General features: G+C 43.2%; 4 protein-coding genes across 6 annotated transcripts; 3 read left to right on the top strand and 1 right to left on the bottom strand.

Annotated features, from left to right (window-relative positions):
* Positions 1-1659: 1659 nt before the first annotated feature.
* Positions 1660-5281, top strand: LOC115692274 (ubiquitin-conjugating enzyme E2 4-like). The gene is made up of 6 exons (XM_030619077.2): positions 1660-1861; positions 2006-2085; positions 2595-2709; positions 2851-2903; positions 3015-3143; positions 4928-5281. Exons 1-6 carry the CDS (start codon positions 1818-1820, stop codon positions 5056-5058), a joined length of 552 nt encoding a protein of 183 aa, XP_030474937.1. The 5' UTR covers positions 1660-1817; the 3' UTR covers positions 5059-5281.
* Positions 5282-12064: 6783 nt separating this feature from the next.
* Positions 12065-15427, top strand: LOC115692310 (uncharacterized). Of its 3 annotated transcripts, none has more exons than XM_056317886.1 (2): positions 12065-12322; positions 13712-15427. In XM_056317886.1, the coding sequence occupies exons 1-2, from the start codon at positions 12173-12175 to the stop codon at positions 14939-14941; spliced, it is 1380 nt and encodes a 459-aa protein (XP_056173861.1). In that variant the 5' UTR covers positions 12065-12172; the 3' UTR covers positions 14942-15427. The 3 variants fall into 3 exon arrangements, with proteins under 3 accessions (XP_056173861.1, XP_056173860.1, XP_056173862.1); XM_056317885.1 differs by lacking the exon at positions 12065-12322 and adding an exon at positions 12849-13090 and having other exon boundaries at positions 13659-15427; XM_056317887.1 differs by lacking the exon at positions 12065-12322 and adding an exon at positions 12884-13090.
* A 1305-nt stretch (positions 15428-16732) lies between these two features.
* On the top strand, positions 16733-18493 carry LOC115692302 (BTB/POZ domain-containing protein At5g41330). Its single transcript, XM_030619108.2, has one exon. It carries the CDS (start codon positions 16912-16914, stop codon positions 18316-18318), a length of 1407 nt encoding a protein of 468 aa, XP_030474968.2. The 5' UTR covers positions 16733-16911; the 3' UTR covers positions 18319-18493.
* A 1860-nt stretch (positions 18494-20353) lies between these two features.
* Positions 20354-22930, bottom strand: LOC115692281 (aquaporin PIP1-1-like). Its single transcript, XM_030619082.2, has 4 exons — positions 22518-22930; positions 21629-21927; positions 20699-20839; positions 20354-20610 (listed from the first exon to the last, which is right to left on the bottom strand). The coding sequence occupies exons 1-4, from the start codon at positions 22843-22845 to the stop codon at positions 20515-20517; spliced, it is 864 nt and encodes a 287-aa protein (XP_030474942.1). The 5' UTR covers positions 22846-22930; the 3' UTR covers positions 20354-20514.
* Positions 22931-25580: the final 2650 nt, after the last annotated feature.

Here is a 25580-nt window from a genome sequence, read left to right on the forward strand (position 1 = left end):
CCCTTGCAATTTTGCATAAAGCGGCCACTTTATTCGGCAAGAAAATTCGTTCATCCCACATGATGCCGCCGCCTTAAATGAAAACATGCCATAAAAAAAAATTGAAATCTTTATCATCTAATCAGGCCAAAAGGAAACAGAGGTAAAAAGAGAGATATGGTTTTTGCTCATATTAATTTATCATAAATATATCCGTTTCCATTGCTAACATTTCGATATATATATCCTCGAGATATGAAAATAAGTATTATTTTAAAAAATATGAGTTGATATAATCGTTAGTGCGGTCGAAAAAGTTTTGAATAAAATTAAAATGGGATAAGTGTATTAGAAGTCTTAAAACTGTCACGAAAGTACAATTGAGTCTTAAAACTTTTAAAAAATGCAATTAAGTCTTAAAACTTGTTACGAAAGTACAATCGAGCCCTAAAACTTTCAAAAAGTGCAACCAACGGAATGATTTGATTAGACCAATTTTATAAGTTTTAGGATGGACTTGATTGGACCAATTTTATAAGTTTTAGAATTTAATTGTACTTTCGTAACAAGTTTTAGGATTTGATCGCACTTTTTGAAAACTTCAGGACTTGATTGTACTTTCGTGACAAATTTTATGACATGATCGCACTTTTAAAAGTTTTAGGACGTAATTACACTCCGTGACAAGTTTTAGGACTTTCGGTGCATTTGGAAGATATGCGGATAAAAAGAAAGAAATTCGATGAGAATTAAGCTGACAATTAAAGAGTTTTGTTCTAAATTATGCAAGAAAAAGAAGGAAGGATCATTTCCTGAAAATGAGACGAGAATGAGAACAGGAACATGTGACCAGGTTGCTTCGTGTCTCTACATACATCCATCCACGCACACTAACATATGCATCAGTGTTGTAGATCTTTCCATGATTTTATATATACACGGTTAATATCACAAAAAACTCCAAATTTGTATAATCATGACAAATTTACCATAAATTATTTTTTTGACCATAAAAAATCCCAAACTAATATACTTGTGACAATTTTTCCACGAAGTATTTTTTTGACCACAAAAAACCCCACATTGGTACACCTGAGACAATTTTACCCCGAACTAATTTTTTTACCACAAAAAACCCCAAACTGGTACACCTTTGACAAATTTACCCTCCGTTAGTTTCCGTTAAATTTTACTGTCAAATTGCTAAGCTTGATAATACGTGATAGTTGACGAGTGTACCATTTTGGGGTTAAGTTTACAAATTTGTGATTTTTCGTGATATTAATCCAATTTAACGGACACTAACGGAGGGTAAATTTATCGCAAATATACCAGTTTAGAGTTTTTAGTGGTCAAAACATTAGTTAGGGGTTTTTGGTAGTAAAAAAATTAGTTCGGGATAAAATTATCGCAAATGTAACAGTGTGAGGTTTTTGATAGTTAAAAAAAATAGTTCGGGGTAAAATTATCACAGATGTACCAGTTTGGAATTTTTGTTGATCAAAAAATTAGTTCGGGATAAAATTATCACAAATATACTAATTTGGAGTGTTTCGTGATATTAACCCGATCATATGTTTATATACTCCATCGTCATCAATCATAATGATAATTATGATAATTATTATATTTATTATGCAAATCCACACGGGGCCACCTAATTTTGCTCTTTCTTGTCTGAACCATCTTTTTGAGGAATTCTGCTCATATCTCTCTCTTCCCCCACCTCCCCCCCACAGACTCATCTCCCTCAGCCTCTCGCCCAAATCCTGACGCACAAGGGAGGAGTTGAAAAGAAAAGCCAGGAGGGAAAAGGAAAAAACAGGGAGGAAGAAACCATGTCTTCTCCAAGCAAACGCCGTGAGATGGATTTGATGAAGCTGTAATCCTTTATTTTTTTATACCCTCTGTTTTTTCTTCTTGAGTTTTTGTTTGGTGGGTTGTCTTTTTTTTTTTTGGTTTTATTTATGTATGCCTTGCTCTGCCTGTTGTTGATTCTGGGTTCTGTTTGGTTTGAGCTGTGTAGGATGATGAGTGATTACAAGGTGGAGATGATCAATGATGGCATGCAAGAGTTCTATGTGGAGTTCCATGGACCCAAAGACAGTATATCTTCCACACCCCACTTCTGATTTTGTGATTCACTTAATTTTACCTCTTTGATTAGCTCCTTCTGCTGGAATATTTTGATGGGTTCTGATAGATTATGATCTTTTTTGGTTGGACTGCTTTTTAGTTTACTGAAATAAAGGTGATTTTGGGGATTTTCGGTCTTCAGATAATTTTTGGTCTCCTTCCACAAGACTAGTGGGTTCTCCTATTGAGGGAATATGTGTTGTGGTATTCTTCATTTTTGGCTCCCAGATGAAACCGTTTTTGGCACTTTACATGTATAGCTTCTCTTGAATGGTAGAGCAATAAATTTAGGTACTTTTGGCAATAATTAATTGTTATATGTAATCATTTTCCTAAATCTACTTGTTTGATTTGTCAGCTGGCATGTTTGTTTTCGGGTAAGTAGCTGCAAGTTTAGTAATCAGTGTCAGTGGTTTTCCTTTTTAAGTAGGTTGCAGTTTTAGGCACTTGCTTGGGTTCATTGAATTGGCCATTTGCAGGTCCTTACCAGGGAGGTCTATGGAGGATAAGGGTTGAGCTGCCAGATGCTTATCCTTATAAATCCCCTTCGATTGGCTTTGTCAATAAAATTTATCACCCGAATGTCGATGAAATGTGAGTCAGTGTGTATTGAAAAGTTGAAAATGTAGCTCATGTACTTGAATTACGATCAATGGCCTTTACCTTCTGAGCTCTAAGTTTGTAGCTGAATTTGTTGCATCAATCTTACACATGTAGAGCCATTTTGAGTTTCAGGTCAGGCTCTGTTTGTTTGGATGTTATCAATCAGACCTGGAGCCCCATGTTTGGTATGACACATCCACCAGTTTATTGCCTTTTCACAGACCTTTGTACCATCTTGCCAATGCTGTTTTATGGAGAAATCAACATTTCTGTTTGTGTTCCTTAATTTGTTCCAGATTTGGTAAACGTGTTTGAGGTGTTCCTTCCTCAACTTCTTTTGTATCCCAACCCATCGGATCCATTAAATGGAGAAGCTGCTGCTCTTATGATGCGTGATAAAGGTGCATATGAACAAAGAGTGAAAGGTGATAATCGATCCAAAAGTTGTATACTTGTTTCCTGGTTGGTTCGTGCGAATGTGGTTGGCGAGCTTGCTTCTTTCACATTGCATGTTCGGAATCTTGTCTGTAGTCTTTGGTGCGCAGTCATAGGGTAGGCAATGTATTTCTCGTTCCTGAGATGTTGAGGAAGAGAAACTCAAGAGCAAAGGAACTTGCTAACTGGAAGTACATTGTGTAGTGTCCCGGTTTGATGCAATCAAACTTATCTGCTTGATGTAAGCAATTTGTGATCAAGGCAGCAAATGCTTGGTATTTGAGTGGTCTCCAACTTCCGAGGCTAGACATTTTAGGGGCTGCATGATGTTCCATCCACATCTTTCTTTAGTAGTGCACAGGGTCTGTTTTGATCTCATGGTACCTTCTTTTTTGGGGTTTTCTCATTATTTCTTCCAAAAACTCTGTTGGGATCGATTACGCTTCACAAGGTTTTATGCTAGCTGCACATAGTTCTGCTTTTGAGAATATTTTACCCAGTCTTTCCCTATGGTTTTAATTGTGCATAGTGTTTTGCAAGATGGAAGGTGTCGATGTTGGTGTGTTTGTTGCATCTTTCCCAATCCCTTTTCCATCAAATACCTACCAATCAGTCCTTGTCCCTCAGCATTGGTTGTTGGCTTCTTACCAATTTGTTTTGTTGGATTGTTTTTGCCCTCATAAGTGAGATATTTCCATTGACCTTTTATTTTCATTTATTCTGCTTTTGAACATGAACGGCGTGTGCGTGGTTACGAGGGTTTGCATCTGGTTCTCAAAAACTCAACCTTCTGTAGCTGTATCCAGGAAATAAAGTGATTTTTGAACTTCTCTAACTAATGTACCAAGGCCCAACACTGAAGCATCACTGCATTTGTGTAGTTCCAGCTTTTTCGATTGCTTAACGTTTTATAGAGGATTTGTGGACACGAGTTTGAAAGGCAATACATGATTCGCTGTCTTCTTCATGTTTACTAACCAAAATCAAAGATGAGTGAGGTTTGTTAAGGTCGCTGGCTTGTTTACCTAGGCAGATGGTTGATTGCTGAGAGGCTAGAAAGTACTGATTCATTCATGATTATCTTCTTCACATCTGCAGTTGAAAAACCGTCGGACAGAAATTGATGGTGAATTTAACACTTTTTAGACCACATTTCTTTGGTCCCTGTAGGTTTAATGGAGATAAATGAAGCCAACATAGTCGAGGGAAAGATTCATTTGTAAGAGATGAAAAAATTTTACCTTGAGCAGAAGATAATGTGACATATATGGCATGAACTCTAGGCAGAGCTTATGTATTATGCAAATTGTATAAGAACCTCCATAAGTTTTAATATTAACCTTCCTTGAGTAGAATAATTTGGTGAACCCAAAAGGATGATAATGCTTAAAGCACCTGTATGTGGGCTGGTCCCTTTGGCATTTTGCGAACTTTATCGGTTATCAAGTCTAGAATTGCTAGGAAATATCATTTTCCTTTTGCCACAAAAATGTAAAATTTTGTTGGTCCGGACAGAACATAGGTTGCGTGCTGTATTTCTATTATTTGGGTGGGGGCTTCTTGACACCGGACGCAGCATGCAACTTTCTATTGCACTGGGGTCTCCGAGCATGCTTGTTCCCTTCCTTTCCTTTGGAAACTTTACTGACAAGATTGTGAAGCGTTTTTCAGCTGAGCAATTGCTGCTATTTTGATTAGTACTTCCATACAACTTGGAGTTGCTTATGACTAATATTACCTTCGGAATATTTTCTACCAAATCTTCTGTCACCAGAGTACTGTGAGAAATATGCCAAGCCCGAAGATGTCGGCGCAGCTGGGGAGGAAAAATCGAGCGACGAGGAGCTGAGCGAGGATGACTATGCTTCGAGCGACGACGAGGTTGCCGGCAAAGCCGATCCTTAGGTACCGTGTATCGTACTGGAAGGAAAAAAGAAATTGTTTTCATCTGTACATGATTATCTGCTTCTGGAGAATGAAACCCATAAAAAAAATGGCAAAAAACCAAAAAAAAAAACTGAAGGCCTATGGGGGAAAGAATTTCCTACCCTTCCTAACTTATATTTTCCATGGATGATTTGTAAATTATTGTCTGGATGTTTCATGTTGTATTGATTCAGTGCTGCAACTTCCTCCTGTTTTCTCTCCTCTCTTGCATCTTTAATATATCGTCCTCCTCATAAGTCGCCGCAAAACCATTCCGCGGCGCCGACAACTACAAGGTCTAGTAGGTGGAAACTTTCTGGTTGTCAAGTTCTTTCCTTCGCATTTGCATCGGTTCGCCCGCTAGACGGTTTAGAAGTGAGTTCAATCAAGCATGGTGTGATATGCTATCAGATTTTGCTCCTGGGTACTGTTGCTTTTGCATTATGAGGACATGATTGTGATGAATTGCGGCATTATTTGCTGAGCTTGCAAGCAATGTACATCAAGTATATGAAGCACCGAATGTGGAAGGGAGGCTTGATTCGATGATGCATGTAATTTATGTTGGTAATGGTTTAGTAAATTTGGTGCTGGTAAGTTTTATTAGTATATCTTTCGGAGCAAGTAAAGATCATAGTCCCTACGTCCAAAAGGGTTGAATTCCGATTGGACAATGAGGTCGTTCTTGACCGCTTCAGATTTCTTCAAGAGTAACGTAGAAGGGAAGTAGTCTGACGAAGCCCATGAAGACTTTCTTTCAAAGTTAATCTTGCCCCATCTTCTAAAGCTCGATGAATTCCCGCAAGGACCGGCGAATTCGACATCGACGCGCAATTGATGCGATGTGTTGTTGCGGATCTTTCTCGTTGTAACCCATGCGCTACTTTGATTCTCAATACGAGAGCGAAAAGTAGGTAAAAACCATTCCAACCATTCCATGCGAACCTTGCGAGCCGCTTTGTGCGCGATGCCTCGGTGAGAAGTGTGACATTTAGAATCAAAGTGCATGGCGCAAGGATAGTTGATAATGGGGAAAGTTGTCCAAAAAGTTCTAAATCCATTGTGTTTTATTCAATTCAATTTTAAAATTTTCAATTGTTAATTGAGTCATGAACTTTTTTTGCTAATTGAGTCTATCCGGCCACGTGGACGACGTTTACGTAGTATTGCCAATGCTGACGTGAATAATTTTTAACAATATTTTTTTTTCAAATTTTTTCTTCCTTATCTTTTCTTTTTCTTCTTCTTCTTCCAAGCCCGTAGGCGAAGGCCTTGTTGCAGCCCTCACCGGACTTGATAGAAAAAAAAAAGGAAAAGAAAGAAAGAAAAAGGAAAAAGAAAATTATAAAATATTGAAAATATTTATTAAAAATTTTCCACGTTAGCGCCGGTCGTCTTACGTGGTATTACCGGTATCCACATCAACGATTTCCTGGTTAAAATTGGCCGGATAGACTCAATCGACAAAGCGTCAAAATGTTTATGATTCAATTGGCAAAATTAAAAGGTTTATGACTAAATTGGCAAAAGTGCAATAGGTTTAGGATTTTTTTTTGGACAATTTTCTTGTCGATAATGTGATTTACAAGATGGGAGTTGATTTCGTTCATCCTATTTCGGTGGAGACGAAGTCGCCGAGAACGAAAAGAACCCGCCGGACCGGCGGGTCCAATGGGTCGACTCGCTCGCGCTAATTAATTAGCAAAGACATCGTCGGGCCAGCCAATTCCGACCCGAGCCCGAGCCCGAGCCCGAGCCCAATACTCTTCCCCCCGGAAAATACAAATGGGGTAGGTCACCAAGCTCGTGGAATTCCGCCAAGTCAAAAGCCATCGTCAATTCGAAGAATGCGATGTGTGCAATTTGCGCTCAATCGAGGTGGTCCCCTTCATGATGGCGCGAGACATTTTACAGTTTCCCCGTGCGAATTGGTCAGAGAGAGAAGCGTCCCTGTCCGTGGACGAGACAAATCCTGCCGAATACGCAACGAGGAAAAGCAAAAGTTTGACAAGTACGTGCGCCCGAGGTTGAGCACAGCGCGCAATCGCCCAAAAGAACAGGAAAAAAAAGAGAAGTCAAATGACTACATTGGCCAATGAATACGCACTTGCTTCCCCCCCGGTAAACATCGGGAAGCACGTGTGAGCTGATGTGAAGCAGTTAATATATTGTAGTTGACTTATAACTTATTGGCTTGAAGTTTTGAGTGGAGATAGATCTAACTAGATATGCTGACGGATTCGGATTTGGACTCCCTCTTGACAATCTCCCCCGATTAATGTATCGAGCTTCTGTTGCGCGTACCCAACAAATGGTATCAGAGCCGACGGTAGATTGGTGGGCCCCTCCTCAATCTCAATCTCTTCCGGAGCTCGGTGAATATCTCGTCTGGCCCGCTCGAGTGTGTCGCGACGGTGTACCGATTCATCGAGCGTGCGGATTGTCTCCATACGATTGGGGTCCCCACACACCCAACTCGATAAAAAAAAAAGGAGGAGGGGAAATTGAGATCATTCCACGAAGCAGCAATGTAGGTATACTAACCTTTTTGTTTTCCACCAAAGAAATTGCCAAAGTTGAGCACGTTACCCCCATTCACCATGTGGTTCGGCCTTATCTCACCGGTCCAAATTGCTGACCACACCTGGTCAGGTCCAAGACGTAAAGTTCTTTTCCAACTTTAGTTTTTTTTAATTAGTAATAACGACACAAACACTCTCCCTAAAACTTTGATCTAATATATAATGTAATTCCTCAACTTTTAATTTGTTTAATGTAGTCCATGAACTTTTAATTTATTTAATGTGCTTTCTGGATTTTTAGTACATGTTCAATATAGTCCCTGAACTATATGAAAATGTTAAATATAGTCCCTGAACTTGAATTAATTGAAGGACTACACAATTCACGGACCACATTGCACGTCATGCCAATGACTCTTCGTGTCGTTTTCCCTTTTTAAATATCTTGAAAAGATTTATAGAATACCTCTCTTCATAAATTCGACGCTTACGTGATGAGCGATGTACGCTCTCCCAATTCCAATTCAAATTCAAACCTTTAAGACCGGACCTCGCTCTAAAAGTATACGAATCCGCAATATTTAACTCATACCTTCGATCGATTCGGTTCGATGATGCGCGCCCCCAAGGCTTAAGGACAAGCGTGCACAAAAGGAGTTGGAAACACTATCGTCGTCGAACCATGAAATGTCGTAACGCAAAAAGCGCCGCCGTTTCCGACGGCGGAATGTCATATGGTTTTTGACTATGAATACAGTGCGGGGATGATGCGGGAACAGCAATTTTACCTAATCTTTAGGTTCAAAGTTAGCATCAGCTGCAGATAAAAGGCCATTTTTCTTTACGTGCTCCATAGAATCTCTGGTCCTATTTGTCCTCTTTGAAATTTGAGTTTTATTTGTCTCTCTCTCTCTCTCTCTTCGAATTGGTACTTTGCATTGTCTAAAAGCGAAATACGGGCTAAATTTCCGAAGAAACCGTCAACTGTAGGTCCAATCCCGATTTTGGTCCCGAATTTTTATTTGCCGCGAAAAAAAAAATCGCAGACTTTCTCTATAGTCCCGAATCCGTCCCGGCGCCCGAAAATTCGCCGCTGATTTCTTCGAAACTATCGGGGCCAGTTAGAGGTCCGTTATCACAACCCGCGTCTTCACTGGCACCCCCAACCCTTCGCCCGGAACAGCAGCGACGGCCTCCCGATATTGATAGTTTTGAAGAAACTAACCGGTGGCCATTCTTGGACCGAGGCCAGATTTAAGAGTAAAAGTGAAAGCCCGCGATTTCTTTCGGACCCGAAAGGAAGGTTCGTTACAGGATTGAGGTCGGATCTAAAAGTTAAAAGAGCTTCGCTCGTGTCGTGCCTGCGGATCTTGCGTGCTGTGGCCCTACTACTTTCCACCGGGAAAAACAAGGACCTCGAAATTTCCATGCAACTTCGTCAGCTTTCAAATTTCCACGAGGATCATCCCGCGGAGGAAAACGAGAGCTTGCGGGGGAGGCGTGTGAAAGCGTCGACGTCGTTGGTGGTGGCGGTGGTGGTGGTGGTGGACCCAAAGATCTTGGGGATTCACACGTGCGGATCATCCTACTTCATGCGAAAGCTAACGAATGATGTGCCCCCTTTATGGCCAAACATGTGACCTATCCCCCACTACATGTTTCGTCGAAATTGCACTAGCGGAAGCGAAGCCGGTAGCCTTTTTTGTCAAACCCATGAGTGGGACTTCCACGAAAGATTAGAAGGAAGAATGGAAAAGGAGGGGCGTCAGTGCGGGTCGGGGCCGCGGGGGCGAGCCGAGCCCAGCCCCGACACGGCGTGAAAGAAGCTCCGGGGCTTCTGCCCCGGCTCGCGCGCCCGATGCCAGGTTTCCGGGCTCCGGCTCCGGCTCGACCCGAACCCGCCTCGATTAGAAAGCCGGGGAGATCGAACTCGGCTCCCCGACCGCAACGTACTCGTGGAATGAACACGAGCTCGAACGGCGAGGCTATACACCTCGAATCCAGAATAAAAGTCGGGATCGAACTCGTGAACTTATGGAACCGAGGATCATCGACGGACCCGAGCTCGAGCTCCGCTCGAAATCGGACGAGTCTATCTCGAGCCATCATCGAGTTGGGAGCGACAAGCGACAAGCGACAAGCCAATCCCCATCGACATCTAGAAGGGTGGTTGTGGGGGGATGAGCCACACGTGCACGCCTTTCACGATTCATGATGGCAAACTGCCAACCCCACCCACCCACACGCTCTCCTTGTCTTTGTCCCTTCTTTTTTCAACCCCCAGCTTTTTCCCTCCAACGGAGAGAACTGCGTGGCGCGCGGAGTGACGGGATTGCCCTTCCTCGACCCTCGTTTTTACATCTTAGGATGGTTGAGCAGCCACAAAAAAAAAAACCCCATCATCATCATCATCAATCCTCCTCCTACAGCCTTCGACCTACGGATATCAAAGTATCATCATGGCTCTCGCACGGCCGCACGTGTTATGTAAATGGTTTGATGAAAGCACGGCGGGTTTCTCCCGTGCGTTTCGTGCCCGCTCGCTTGCCCGGGCGCAGTGTCGCAAGGGGAGGGAGGAGAAGATTCATTCGCCTACCGCGACCGTACGGCGGCGTAATTCACGAATACGGAATTCGGGATGTGGGGACAAAATAAGAATTTCCATCGAACACCTCCTCGGGGGAGGAAAGAAAATAAATTTAATTCAACGCTAAAAGTTCGCCAATGCGAAGATCGGTCGATTGACCAGCCACGACAGAAGGGAGACGTGAACGCCCCGAATTCCGTACTGGGGGGTATCGACACCGTCCGCCGCCACACCCCCGCCCGTGCGGGGGTGTCGCCGCACCTAATTCGAACCGAACCCGTTTTAGCTTCCCATCAACTACTCGCCTGTCACCCTATGTCACCTTCCTCGTAGCGTCGAACACTGTGACTAACTCTCAGGTCCACCTACGTATAGCCCCGTACATCACCCGTGGGAACTATACAGCTCTTTTCGAGTTTTCTTTTTGCACGTGGGCCGAAAATACTGCCTGTCCGTAGGGGCATTTTGGGAAACCCGCCCCACCGCGCCATAATTAATTGGGTTAATTAAAATAAATTAATCGCCTCGATTTCCCCAGAGCTCGAAAGTCGAAAGCCTGAAAAAGTCCCGGGTCTTCCACAAAATCAATCGGGCACTCACGTCATTGCCGTGTTTGACCTCCAAAAGCGTTCCCATCCCAATAATAATATTAAAAATTCCACAATGATATAATCTTTATGAGATATTTATTAAACACCCAATAAATTAAAAAAAAAAACAAAGCAACATAATTTTCAGTGCGTTCGTAATAATGTCAAGCTCTCGTCTCTTTCTGATTTTTGTAAAGCACGAGAGTCGAATTCTGCGTATATGATATTAGCGGCCCTACTCCAGCAAGGCCCCCATGGCTATGGGCATTTTCGTAATAATATATTGAAAAATCAAAAACATTACGGTACAACATCGGAAAATAAAAACGGTATGTTATTTTTTCTACATTTAAATGTCTCGCGAAAAAGGCATTACATTGTTGTCGTGTCTTTCTTATTTTTGGGTGCAAGTGGATAGGCAAACTGTTGGGGTCCAACGTAGGCTTGTTACCTAAGCTTGGAGTACAGCTAATCAACAATTTCTATACGTCTTGCTTGCCAATTTAATTTAACATATTAATTTACAAAATTAGTATATTTTATATATAAGATGAGAGATATTATATGTGCATGGCGATTCATAAATCAATATGATCACTTGAAATATATAATAAATAAAACGTGAGACATTTAAATGTAGAAAAAAGTGGTTGTTATGAAAATTCATGCATATAAAAGAAAGTCTTTCATTTAGCGTTTATGTTTTTTTTTTGGGTCAAAATGTAGCATTTATGTTACGTGTCACGTTATTGTGGTATCAATTACAATATAACAATCCATTGTTGGTCCAATGAAGATGAAGGAAAAAAAAAAAAGAAAAGGAAAAGAAAAAGAAAAGAAAAGAAAAACTAAAAAAATTCGAAAAATAAAAAAATAATATTATTAAAAAATTAGTTCGGGGTAAAATTGTCACAGGTGTACCAGTTTGGGGTTTTTGGTGGTCAAAAAAAATAGTTCGGGGTAAAATTGTCACAGGTGTACCAGTTTGGGGTTTTTGGTGGTCAAAAAAATAGTTCGGGGTAAAATTGTCACAAATGTACCAGTTTGGGGTTTTTTATGATAAAAAAAACAGTTTGGGGTAAATCTGTCACAAGTGCACTAATTTAGGGTTTTTCGTGGTATTAACCCTTTTTTTTTTTTACCGGGGAGCTAATTTTCGTTTTCCACGCGATTTTGCTCCTCGTCGTAGTACCCACTACTGCCCGAGCCGAGCCGAGCCGAGCCGAGCCTCCCCCTTCGCGTTCGGTTATTTTCTCGGGAAAACTTTTTTTCCTTTTCTCGGACTTCCGCATGCGGGGACGAAGCAGCTGCTCTCGATAGCGCGGTTTCTGCCGGAAGCTGTGGAGCTGTGGTGCTGCGTTTGCTTTCGTCGTCGGGATCATCGAGGAAGGGGCATGTGGAGCGGGCACGGGGGAGCGAGGGGCGGGGCCGCCGCCGCCGCCGGGAGCGCCGGCCGCCGCCGCGGCGACGCCCTGGAGACCATACACGCCGCCGCGACGGCGATCGCTTCCGCCGAGAACCGCGTCCCCCAAGCCGCGGTTCAGGTGAGCTCGAGCTGCTCCTCGACGGGGGCTCGTGTTACTGATACGCGCGTGCCGTCTCTCTGTCTCTCTCGCTCTGTGTTTTCACTGTGTTTTGGTCGCTGATCGATGGAGCTCGCTGGGTGATTTGTGTTTTTTTCGGGTCGGATCGGGGAGTGATGCTGAGGGAAGTCCGAGTTTTTTGGTGTTTCGATTGATCTTGCGTGTTTTGGGTTGGATTTTCGTTCGTTCTGCTAGCGCCTCGTGAAGCGAAGTGGAAGTTGGGATGAGTTTCCGGTGCGAAATAGGCGGCGGGGCTGCTTTTTTTCGATGTAGGCACTTGGCTCTGAGCAAAAGATGGGTTAAAAAAGGTTCGCTAGTAGTAATCATTAGGAGGAGCCAAAAAAAGTGGTCTTTGATGGCAGTTTTTCCTAAAGGTTCGATCTGCTTCTTTTTGTCTCTGGTTTGATCAAAAAGATTAAAAACGAAAAGGTGAAGGAGATAATTGCTGGAGAGAAATTCAACTCAAAAGTACAGGGTGGGGGGGGGGGGGGCTGGGCTTGATGTTTGAATTTAGAGTGAGAGATTGGGATTTGATGGTGTCATTTGAAGTTCTGAGAAATTTGAACAGGATGAATGCTCTGATGTAGATGACTGTGGTAGCGGAATTCGTCTTTGTAATGGTCAGGTTCTTGGTTTTGGATATGATAGGGGATGGAGTTCGGGCTCTGGGACCTGCATTTTCTGAATATTTTTTTGGGTTGGAAATGGTTCGTGTTTTTGTTCAACTCGGTACTTTCCTTCCTCCTGCCCTTTTTTTTTCTCCTCTCGTTTCTGCTTCACGGGTTCCTCATGTGTCGTGCGGTCGAGTTAGAACTGGGATTGAAGATGTGCGAAATAGCCTTGGACCGAAAGAGTCTTAACTAATTAACACTTCTCTGATGGAAATATGTGCTCAGAGCCTGTGATATGTTTGTATCTTGCTCTGCAGCAGTGAAAAGTAAAAGACGAGTACTGAGTTCTAATATTAGTAAGGGCAGGCGGATTCAAGCCCGAGCAAGTTGCCGAGTGTATAAGTTCCTAACATGCTGTGCTGGATCCTCCCTTCAGTAATGATGAAATTATCATGTTGTTTCGGCAATTAACCACTATGAGGTTCGAGAAATTACGAAACTTTCAGTGGCATACCTGTTCTGCTTTGACATGGCTTGTGCTGGTTATGATTTTCAGTTTATCATACCAATTTATGCATGATCACATGTACTGTAAAGTGCCAACAATCATAGCTTTTGTATGCCAACATCTTTGTTGAGTTGTCATGACCTTTTTCCCTTATATAATTAAGCATATGCTACTGCAGAGGTGTGTGGCACTTTCCTTGCTAAGACGTTTCTATTTGTTCTTCGAAAGCAGAAGAAAAGATGGGGTGCTTTTTGGAGCTTGTATTGGTGCTTTGGGTCTCAGAAGCACCAGAAGCGTATTGGGCCTGCTGTTCTTCTTCCTGAGACAATGGGTTCCACCGGCGATGCTCCGGCTACTCATAATCTGGCGCAACCAACTGCTATAACACTTCCATTTGTGGCACCGCCCTCCTCTCCAGCATCATTCCTTCAATCCGAACCTCCTTCAGCTGCCCAATCTCCAGCCGGTGTGTTTTCGATGACATCCATATCGGCAAGTATGTATTCCCCCAGTGGACCTCGCTCCATATTTGCTATTGGACCCTATGCCCATGAAACCCAGTTAGTATCTCCGCCTGTTTTCTCAACATTTACAACCGAGCCGTCTACTGCTCCCTTCACCCCCCCTCCCGAGTCTGTGCATCTGACTACGCCCTCATCACCAGAGGTGCCATTTGCCCAGCTGCTAGACCCCAACCTACGGAACTCTGGGACCTGTCAAGGGTTTCTGTTCCCTAACTATGAATTTCAGTCATATCAGTTTTCTCCTGGAAGCCCTGTCGGCCACTTGATTTCTCCCAGCTCTGGCATCTCGGGCTCGGGCACTTCGTCTCCTTTTCCTGGTTGTGAGTTTGCTGGTGGTCTCAATGTCCTAGAGTTCCGATCCAGTGAGCCTCCCAAGCTCTTGAACCTTGATAAGTTGTGCACCCACGAATGGGGATCAAGGCGAGATTCTGGTTCATTGACTCCTGATTCTGTGAGAACCAAATATGTAGAAGGATACCCTTCAGATTTCAAGGTCGCAACACATCCATCTGTCAACAAACGCCAAAATGGCAATTCAACGGTCAACAACAGAGTATCATTCGAGATACCTACAGAAGATGTGAGCCACGGGGATGGCAAGCTTATTGCTTCGGCAGGAAGCGCGATCACTTGTGCAAATAATGCAGCTGCTGAGAGAGAGAGTATCTGTTGTGAACTTAAAGACAGGAATGAGGGCACTTCAGGTGCAACATCCAGTAACGAACAAGAGGGAGCTGCCTTAGGTGACAATGAGAAATGGCAACATCATAGGCATGGTTCTATCACATCAGGGTCTTCTAGAGAATTCAAATTCGCTAATGCCGATGGGAGAGACGCTCATAGGCCCGACTTTGGCTTGGCTTGGTGGACTGGCGAAACGGTTGTTGAGGAGAGTGGAAACTGGTCCTTCCCAGTGATACAGCCAGGTGTCAGCTAATCGGCAGTGCTTGCTTTTGCACTCTGTTGTTGGTTGAGTCTTTGCCCAGACCATACTAAGTCTAAAAGCTCAGGTGGGTGAATTTTTAGTGTCTGACAGACCATCTATAAACTAACAATATACTACTTTCTTCAAGTCGGAAGAATTTGGAAATTAATAGGAAGGACCAATGCATGTTGACCCGTATCTGTTTTTGAGTAAACAGGGTCACCCATGAACTTTTGTTAGGACTAGAATAGAACAGTCTTTCCCTCACTTGTAAAGTTCAGACAGGAAAAGTTATTGGTATTTCCCAGGCATCTCAAGGCTCAATCTCATCATCGTATTCAGTTGTCGTGGTGTAAAATAGTATGAATAATGAGATTTTGATGCTGGTTATTTTCAAGTTCTTGTAACACATCTGTTAAAAGAGGGATTGAAGGAGGGTTGAACCCTGAGATTTTGAAAGACCTATGGTCTGTCTCTATTTTGAGTATTCCTTCGAAATCTCAAGTCGGTTTCCACTTCTACTCTACTAGAATATCGTGCCATCCCATTCATTTACGGCGACTTCATTCGGCCGGTATGATCATCAATGTGACTGCAGTGTACGGTGTCAAAGGAGAATGTTTAAATAGATCTTCCGTTCCACATCTATGTGTTCATCGCAGTCTGATGATTGACTAAACGCGACGGTAAGGATCTTCTTAAATTGCTGATTTAGATACGAAACTTGATGAAGGTGGCTTTTAGTTTTGTAAACAAAATTCGCTTCGTGGATGAAAGAATCCGCTATGCGGTTGTCTTGGCATCCTCCACGACATTGCCCGGTTCGCATAAGGCGGGCAGCTCTGCGCTGGGTTGATTTAGGTTTCTGAAATCTGGAAGATGACAGCAATTGCAGATATCTAATGAATCTACGATCTCGGTCCAAGTATGCAGCCGGGGGCGATATCACATTCGAAATGTTCTGGCCATAAAAGACCTCGAATCCTTCTCTCTACCGAGAAGCTCTTGCATAGACCCATGTCTCGATCCACACCGTCAATCGTCTAGATTCACTCAATCGAATGTAAACAACTCTGGAAGATCCCCTCGTTTTTAATCTTGTTTGTGTAACCAAACGGTCCAAACCAACCCCCCCAGAAGAAACCACTCGAAACGATTCGTCCTTGTCGCAATGCCTTTAGACCAGGGGCGGGCTCTGCTAGGAAGGTTGGAAGGAAGGGGAAAGAGACCGAACATTCAAAACAGTGGTGCAAATTGGACGGCTTTCGCAACCACGTTTGTTGACCCAGCCAATGCACACAACCAATCTTTCTCCTCTCTCTCTCTCTCTCTCTCTCTCTCTCTCCTGTCCAAGAAAGAAACGAGATATGATTCACTGCTGCAATTTTTTTAATGGCCCCGACAAACTTTATGATTTTCAACGCGCCGGTCGATTTCAAACCATGCGCCACCGATACCTTGAAAATCGAAATATCCCGGATAAAATATAGTTTAAACAAGTGCCATAGAAACGGTCCGTTAGCAAGATCCTATTCGTTAATTTACTCGCTCGCGCTTCGCACGGGCTCAAGCAAGCACGGTCTCGAATTTTCGTTTGGAAGGACGGGTCAACTTTCGACAGACATCGAACTCAATGCACGACAAGATGTTGCGATTCGAGGCTCCCGGCGCTCGTCCCCCACGTGATGAATTTATCCTCTTCCTTTCTGCAAAACACCCCTCTTTGACCTTCTGGACAGTGGACACCCCTCAACCGACCCCAAGTTTGACCCCATTTTCTGCTATCTCTCACCTGCATCTTGTCGGTTTTCTTGACCAACTTCTGTTTGTTAACCCCCTCCTCCCCTCTTATATATGTTCCACTCCCATCTTCCCTGTTCCTGAGGGGTCAATCTTTCTTGGTGTCCTGTCCTAGGGTTTCTTGATTTCGCGACAGATCGCCATCGAATTCTCGGAGCTTCGCAAATTCCCGGGGTTTAAAGATGCCGCCTTTCTCGTGCCCCACCGCGCTTCCCAATGGGTTGCATCCTGCGAAGGCGGACACCAACGTGGTGACCATCAACGTGGGTGGCCAGATTTTCCAGACCACCAGGCAGACCCTCGCCCTCGCCGGCCCCGAATCGATCCTCTCCGCCGTCGCCAAGTCCCAATTGGCTCACCCCGGCGAGCATTTCGTCGACCGAGACCCCGAATTGTTCTCCGTCGTCTTGTCCCTCCTCAGGACCGGCAACCTGCCGTCGAAAGCTAAGGCCTTTGATCTTCAGGACGTGGTCTCCGAATCCCAGTTCTATGGGGTCGAGTCCCTTTTGGTCAGTTCCGCGTCGAACCCGTCTCAGTTCGAAGCCTTCAACCTCGAGAAATCGCTGGCCTTGCCGCTGAATGGCCGCGACACGCCGTCGGCGATCGCCGCCACGCCGTTCGGGTCCCTCCACGTCGCGCACGGGAGCAAAATCACCTCGTTCGATTGGTGTTTGGGGAGGAAGAAGACTATCCTGACTCAATTCACCGCCGTCGACTCGCTGCTGCCCATCTCGCCGGCTGTAGCCGCGGCTGGCGCCACCGACTTTTCAGGTTTGCAAATACTCGATCTTGAGAATGGGTCTGTTAGAGAGACTTTGAATTGGGAGAACGTGACTAGGTCTGGTTCCACTGTGCAAGCGATTGGTTCGTCGGGCGAGTACTTATTTGCTAGCTTTGAATCTGGTCGGAGGAACTCGAATTCGATCTTGGTTTATGACTTGCAGAGCTTGAGCCCAGTCGCGGAGATCGGTCATAATGAGATTTTCGGTGCTGATCTTGATTCAGCTATTCCAGCAACGAAATTGAAGTGGATTCCAAGTTATAATCTCTTGATGGCATCCGGGTCTCATGGCGGGCCATCGGGTGTATCGGGCAATATCAGATTGTGGGATATAAGGACGGGGAGCATAGTTTGGGAGGTGAAGGATAAAGTTGACTGCTTTTCCGATGTTGCAGTGTCGGATAATCTATCTGCCATGTTTAAGATTGGTGTGAATTCAGGCGAGGTGTTTTATGTGGATTTGAGGAACTTGGATGATGAGAAGTCTTGGGTTTGTCTTGGAGATAGGAGAAAATTACTAAATGGAAAGAAAGAAGGAGTTGGGTGTAAAATTGAGAGTCATGGGAATCAGGTCTTTTGTACTAAAAAGGGCGATATAGAGTTGTGGTCAGAGGTGCTGATCAGCTCTCGGAAGAAAAGCGACGACGGTTTAGGAGAGAGGGTATTCAGGAAGAACTTAATAGGAAGAACAAAAGATATGGGAGGAGCTAAGATAACCAACTTGGCTTTTGGGGGGAACAAGATGTTCGTCACCAGGAAGGATCAGCAGTCTATTGAGGTTTGGCAGAGTTCAGTAAGAGGATTTTGATCCCAAAAAACTAATGTGGATTATTAGATTGTCGGCACGGTCTGCGAATAGCATTGTGTTGTGAAATACATTGTAACTGATTCTTTTGTAAATATTTATGTTGGTTCTTCCCCAAGCAAGAAATTGTAGCAGAATGAGATGTAGTCAGTTGAATTTAGATACTTGTTTCCTGTCATTTGCAGTTGCGGTTCATTTTCCTAAGTCAAAAGATTTAAAACCATGAGCAAGAAGATGAATATCTTAGAGGTTCAGATTCTTGCTTCATTTGTCTTGTTTACTCCAATCTGACCTTTTCCTAGCATTTTGTTTGTAATGAAGAACTAATGAGAAGATGGAGAGGATTTAGCGGATGTGAAGACCTCCTGTGTGATGAAACCCATTCATCGTGAATTTTAGTTCTTTGATCGAGTTGAGGTTTTCATTCTTCAAATGACGGGGAGAGCGAGGGAGAGAGTAGGATTACATCTCACATCTCACACCCGGTTGCCGCCTATTTGTTCGGCTCTTATAGCACAATACTTCGTGCATCGGTCAAGCCTCGTATCTTTAGTGAAATGTCTGTTCATTACTTACTTCCCATTTTTTATGTGATTTCGTATGCTGCTGCAGTCCTCTGGAGATTTATTGTGGTGGATCCTACCAATTATATTTTCTCGTGTTATTTTTGTTCTGCGTATGACGTTGCTCTGGTGAAGAAGTATTGCTATGTGATCGCATTCTTGAAATCTTTTTACTTTCATGCCATAAAAGCAATTATAAATTTGTTTAATAGGCCTGTTGCCAGCTCCATCATGGTGGTAACTTTTACTGAAAAAGTCTTGTATGATCATGGTCTTATCCACGAAGTCGCGAATCAAGCTAAATGCAGTGGAGAAATTAGAAAGAAATTCACGTTCTTTTCCTTGCGCTGCAGTACAAGCTCCATGCTGATACATGTCAGATGGGATGGGAGTGGAATGATATCTGTGGTGTACATGTTGCCGTGAGGAAGAGAACATCTCCAAGAGATCGTTGAATTTTGAACGATCCATCTGCCGTGAGTGTTAGGTGTTCCTGCATGTGGGGTGTTAAAGCAGTGAGCATTAAAAGAGCTGCCCAACTTTAGGTACAGCTCAAGCTCGACTTTAGGCCGGGACCATCCATGTGCCTGTCTATTTCACGTTTTCGGTCCCTGAATAGTAGTAACTCAAAAGTGAGTAGAGTCCTTACCCTCCAAATTCTTTGATTTTTCCTTTGTTTTGATTTGAGGTTAAATTCGTGCACATCACCTTTTAGTCTGATTGAAAGCAAGCCGTCTTCGCAAGTTAGGTGCTTAGCTTTACAAACAGTAAGTGCTTATCCATCTTCGCAGTTGCAGTACATTCTTATAAGTCGTATGATTTAATTCGGGTAGCCTACAACATTTCGTGCATCTGTCAAGCTCCATATCTCGTGTGAAATGTCAGTCATTACTTCCCATTTTTTATGTGATTTCGTCTGCTGCTGCACTCCTCCAGTGATATCAAAATGGGTTTGTGGATCCTACCAAAGATACGTTCTCTGGTTCTTTATTTGTCTTGGTATGATGTTGCTCAAGTGAAGAAGGAATGCCATGTGATCCCGTTCTTGAAATCTTTTTACTTGATGCCGTAAAAGCAATTATAAATTTGGTGGCTAGGCCTGTTGCCAGCTCTTTCATGGTGACAAATTCTACTGAAATAGTCTCGTATCGTCTTAGTTTATCTAAAGCCAAATGTATTGGACAAAATTCAGATTCCTGTTCTTTTTCTTGGGCTGCTATCCACGTCAAATAGAGCCTCCGCAAGAGGGTAACGATATCTGTGGTGTTTCTGACTAGTTTGCCGTGAGAAAAAACGTCTACAAGAGATTGTTGAATTTGAATGATCCATCTGTCGTGATTGCTGTAATCTTAGCTGCTTGTGTTATGAGGACCTTTTAAGTAGTTTCTGTTTCTGCAGGCAACTTTTTAATCACTACAGTATGGAACTTAAAAAGAAAAAAATTGCTCCAACCATGAAAGATTGGAAAGGTGGGGGGAAAAGAAGAGGATAGTCCATTCATAAGGAAGCATTCACAAACTCGTCGTGCCATCATAATTTGATAATTTACATCATAAAGATTGAAAAGAGTCCAAACATTAGAGAAAACAAAGCCTCAAGTGAAAGGAGAGAGAAGCAAAAGATGCTAATGAGCGCTTCAGGTCCTGGCTTTGAAGGGGATTGCTCTGATGATTATCTGGTGGTAGACAGCAGCTAGTGCAGCTCCAATGAATGGTCCAACCCAGAAGATCCACTGGTAATTACCAAATTCATCTCAGAGTTAGTCTGATTATCAACCAAGAGAATTATTTTTTTTTTTGAAAAAAAAATAAGGAGCTTACTTGGTCATCCCAGGCATGGTCCTTGTCGAAGATGATGGCGGCTCCAAGACTCCTTGCCGGGTTAATGCCGGTTCCAGTGATGGGGATCGTGGCCAAATGAACCAAGAACACTGCAAATCCAATTGGAAGAGGAGCCAAGATCTGCAATATGAATGCCCAAAAAACAATGAGATCAACCTAGAGCTATTTAATATCTTTCAAGTACACCACAGCAGGGATTTCTGTTTTTTCGTGCCATTGGTTCGAAATAAGCAGATTATGCTAAACATTCTTTGCACGCCATTTGCTTTCTCAGTGATGTCTACTTCAGATGTCGGTTTTCAAACCGAATTAGGAGTATTCTAGCATCATAAATGAGCAGTCTAGTTACTACTATTTTTTGGTACTATGAGAACACTACTTTTACCAAATTCTAGAATGTGCATGATGATACAGGCCCTATTTGATCTAAATCCAGAAGTCTTTAGAAAAAGGCAACACATTAAAATCGAACAACTCCATCAACCATAGCTTCTTTTTCTTATGCCCCCAACTTTAGTTTATGGAAGTGGAATGATACTTCCAACTCAACAAATCACAGCACTCAGATTATGCCAAATATGCGCTTACCTCGAGATAACAGTAAACTTTTCCTTTCATGCCTACCTCAATGATCAATATTTCTTAACCACTTCTCGACTCACTAAGAATTTCCTCCTCAAAATTCATCAATTTTAATTGCCCTTGATAAGCAAATATCCAAGGTCCAAACTGTGTAAACTCCTTTTACCCCTTCATAGATCAAACAACAAGCAGCAAATCTAAGCATCCCACTAAATCAAACCACTTCATGAACAAGGAATCAAAAGCGAGTTAAACCAAACAAAAAAAAAGCACCAGAAACATCAAGAACACCACCAGAGGGAAGAAGAGGACAGAGTGTGCACATACAGGGACATGAGAGTCTCTGGCACTCCTCTTGGCATCAGTGGCAGAGAACACAGTGTAGACCAGGACAAAAGTGCCCACAATTTCGGCACCGAGGCCATCACCCTTGGTGTAGCCAGGGCTCACAAAGTTGGCGCCACCACCCAGAAGCTCATACTGCCTGTGGCCCATGAAGCCCTTCACCACCCCAGCACCACAGATGGCCCCAAGGCACTGCATGATCATGTAGAACACTGCCCTGGTCAGGGACAGCTTCCTGGCCAGGAACAGCCCAAAGGTCACTGCAGGGTTGATGTGTCCACCTGAAGTTCAAGAAACCAGAACACACCTGTCAGTCATGGGAAGGGAGATGGGGTAGTCCATGAGGAGACGAGCCATTATAGTAAAAGCATGGCAAAGAAAAAGAAACTTTTTTTACTCCTTAAAGTCACTCGAGTAGTGATTAAAATGTAACCTGTGAGAGCCATCTATGCTATTTTAAGTGATAGTTACGGCTGATATAGCAAGTGATCTTGCATGAAATCATCCCCCTAAATTACCAGGCAGTTTTTGAAAAACTGATGCCTAAAGTACTTCAACATTCTCAAGCTGCGGGAAGCAGGAAAACAATAAAGGCTCTAGCAAGCAAGAAAAGCGAGACAAAAATGGCGAAAATTGCATCTTCTGAAGGAAAAACAAGTCTAAACTAACCCCCAGAACGACAGAAACAAAACCATGCATGTGAATGTGAAGTTCCCAGAAAGACATTTGGCAAAGTTCTTTCCTTTTCCCTTCTCACTCCCTCCCAGACAAATCCTAAACATCTCCAAGCAAGAAAAAACAAAACAGAGACACAGAGGCAGTGAGCAAAGTAAACCCAGCAAGCTCACTCCAACACACACTCCTGACTCACCAGAGATACCAGCAGTGCAGTAGACGAGGGCGAAGATCATGCCCCCGAAGGCCCAGGCAATGCCCTGGATGCCCACGGTGGTGCACTTGGAGGGGCTCTTGACGACGCCCATGACGGTGAGGATGGTGATGTAGAGGAACAAGAAAGTGGCCATGAACTCTGCAATCCCAGCCCTGTAGAAGGACCATGACGAAAGCTCCCCGGGCTCAAACAACGGTGCAGGGGGTGGCTCCTTGTAGTCCTTGTACGTCTGCGCGGACGTCCCAATGGGCTGCCTCTCCGGGAACTTGTTGGCTCCCTCTCTCACGTCTTCTTCTTTGCCCTCCATTACCTTCTACTTCTGTGCTCTCTGTTTTCTCTGTTTCGAGGACTGAGCGCTCTCTCTCTCTCTCTCTCTCTCTCTGTCTAAAGATAAAGTTGTGGCAGAGAGGATGACAAAGGTGGTTTTATAGATGGCCGAGCTCCATTTCTTTTCTCTGTGCCCGACAGACGGTGGCGAGTGGGGACAACGATTCTTTTTCTTCCATTGTGTTTCATGTTTTTTTGCTCGATTATTGTCTAAAATTGTTTTCTTGATAAGCTTACCTTAGTTTTCCCTGCGCACTTGGTATCCTCTTGTGGTTCTTTTCTGAATTCTTTACCACACTGTGGATACTGCCACCGACATTTTCATTTGCAAGTGTCTGGTTATTTTCAAAAACGTGTAATAATTCATCTCCGTGTAAGGATGAATCGAACTAATTCTAACTGTATAATAGAACGCATTGATCTGTAATGTTTCTTAACACGTGATTATTTTGCTCAAGTTAAGTTATTCCCGCATGTTGCAGAGATAGAGTAGCTCCTATCTAGGGAAAACCTAACCTTGAATTTCTAAGCTTCCGAATCCTCTGCTATTGCATTGTGTGAGTCACTGGTGTCCTAAAGAAAAAGTGGGTCATCGGGCTTGGCTACTAAGTTCGAGATAGGGCCTCGAAATGTCAAATTGAATCGACCTAATCGCCATAACGGTCTAGCTCTAGCATGTTCCTTTTCTTTCAAATTTAGGCGCTGATGATAGATTCTGGAGGGATTGTCCTGGAAAGGGCAAGGGGATGCTGACAGGCTGTGGTTGGCCCTGCAGGCTTGTTCTTATCCTCTACAGAGTGTGTCATGTGCTCTCTCTCTCTCTGTTTTTTTAATGCAGAAGGGTTGTTTATTTGGAAGCTCCTTGAATCATCCATGGAATTTGGTTGTGTTGGGGGCCATGTGGTGGTGCATCCATGCATCAAAATCAGAATCATTGAAATGGGAGCTGCTGATTTACTGTGAAGGGCATGGGATTGGGGGTGTTTGTTTTCTTGTGAACGACAAGTTGGGCAATGTGATTGTGTGATGGCTTTTTTCCTGATCAGATGGTGATTTCTTTTTCTTTTCCTTTTGTGAGTTTCTTCAGGCTTAAGGGAAGTGTGTGTTTTTTAGGTCAATGGTTTTGGAAGGGTTGGTGAAAACTGAAAAAGTAGCCGTTTGCTGGCTATGGTCACAATGTTTTTGGCATTTGCAGAAAGATAAAAAAAAGATGGGGACAATCATTGATCTAGTTTTATGCTTGTGCTTGTTTCCTTGTAATTACAAAAGGGATGGGAGTATACGCGTGTCGCTAAGATAAGTGGAGTGATTGATTCCAGACTAAGTCGGTTCCTCGACCGAGAACCTAAAATCTACCCAATCAGGGCATGTTCCAATTTTTTCAAACTTGGAACCGAATTAGTACGCTTGGGAACGGGCTTGGAATTGAACCGGGTAGACCCGGAAATTGTTTGCGAGTTTTTTTTTTTTTCATTTTCAAGATACATTGAATTAATTTTGGGTATTATTAATGTATTAGCTTCCTTTGGCAAAATGGTTGAAGCGCTTTCAAGACCTTTCGAGCCATCCAAGATCGCATTTCTTTTGTTGCGGCTTCTATATAAACTTTTAAATAAGATCAAAACCGATTATAAATCGGTTGTATTCGGGAATCAAAAGCGGTTGATTTAATCGTTCGTATGATTTTCACCAATATACCTACTCGGTTCATTCGAAAACGCGATGTTAACCAATCGGTTCTGGCCAATTCCGGGTTGAACGAGGACCTTTGCAAGCGAGTTTTTTGTGTGTGTGTTTCTTGCGGTGTTTTGTGCAATGTGATTCAAACTAATGGTTTCATGTCGTTCAAATATCCAACACATTAGTAAGTTCTAACGTACGAGACATGATTTCACGTATATCCCATTAGTTTGTAATACATACCCTTTATTTAATCAGCATTAGAATTTAATTTCCTTATATGTCTCCAAAGTAGTCTCATATATGTTTTTCTCGTGTATCCGTGACATAAATGGAAGTAAAATAAGCATCACAGGTGATATCTCAATTTTGTCAAATTTAATCTAATTAAAACAGTGATCCCTTGCTAAATATACTTTCAACCCAATTGGAGAATTAAAATACTAACCGTTTTAAACTCTTTCGTTACCAATCGAAATGATCTCACATATCTCATCAGGGGACATGTCGTAGTAACTGCACAATTTTCTCTTTACGCGAACCTAAATGATCTTTAACACTTACAAAATGATATCTTCTATTTAACGAAATTTGGATTAGCACGGGGGGAAGAATGTAAGATCTAACGGTTCGGTTTCCGAGGCATCGAGAATTTCGTTCGAAATCGCACGTTTTTTCAGTGTTGATGTACCCCGATCAAGTGTCGGCACATAGTACTGCCGGCAACGGTAATAGAATCACAGCCACAGAAAATCAAACCAGAAAAGAAAATTTTTTTAAAAAAAAAAAGAGGCAACAAATAATTGGGACGTGGATGCTGCCGGAATCCAACGGCCCTGCGGAAATCGACCGCCCTTTTTTGACCGTTCGATCTGGTGAAAGCGAAAGGACTCGCGAGGATCGAGAATCAGCGGCATGCGCAACGGATCCACGACGATCGCAGCACGTGAATTTCCAGCTTTGTCCTTGCTACGGGACACTTGTCACTCGAAGGCGGGTCCCCACTTTTGCGTGAATGGTTCGGGCAACTAGGGC

Source organism: Syzygium oleosum, unplaced genomic scaffold, assembly GCF_021117445.2.
Source record: "Syzygium oleosum isolate NSW1041296 unplaced genomic scaffold, Sole_v2.1 Sole_v2.14, whole genome shotgun sequence".
NCBI classification, from domain to species: domain Eukaryota; kingdom Viridiplantae; phylum Streptophyta; class Magnoliopsida; order Myrtales; family Myrtaceae; genus Syzygium; species Syzygium oleosum.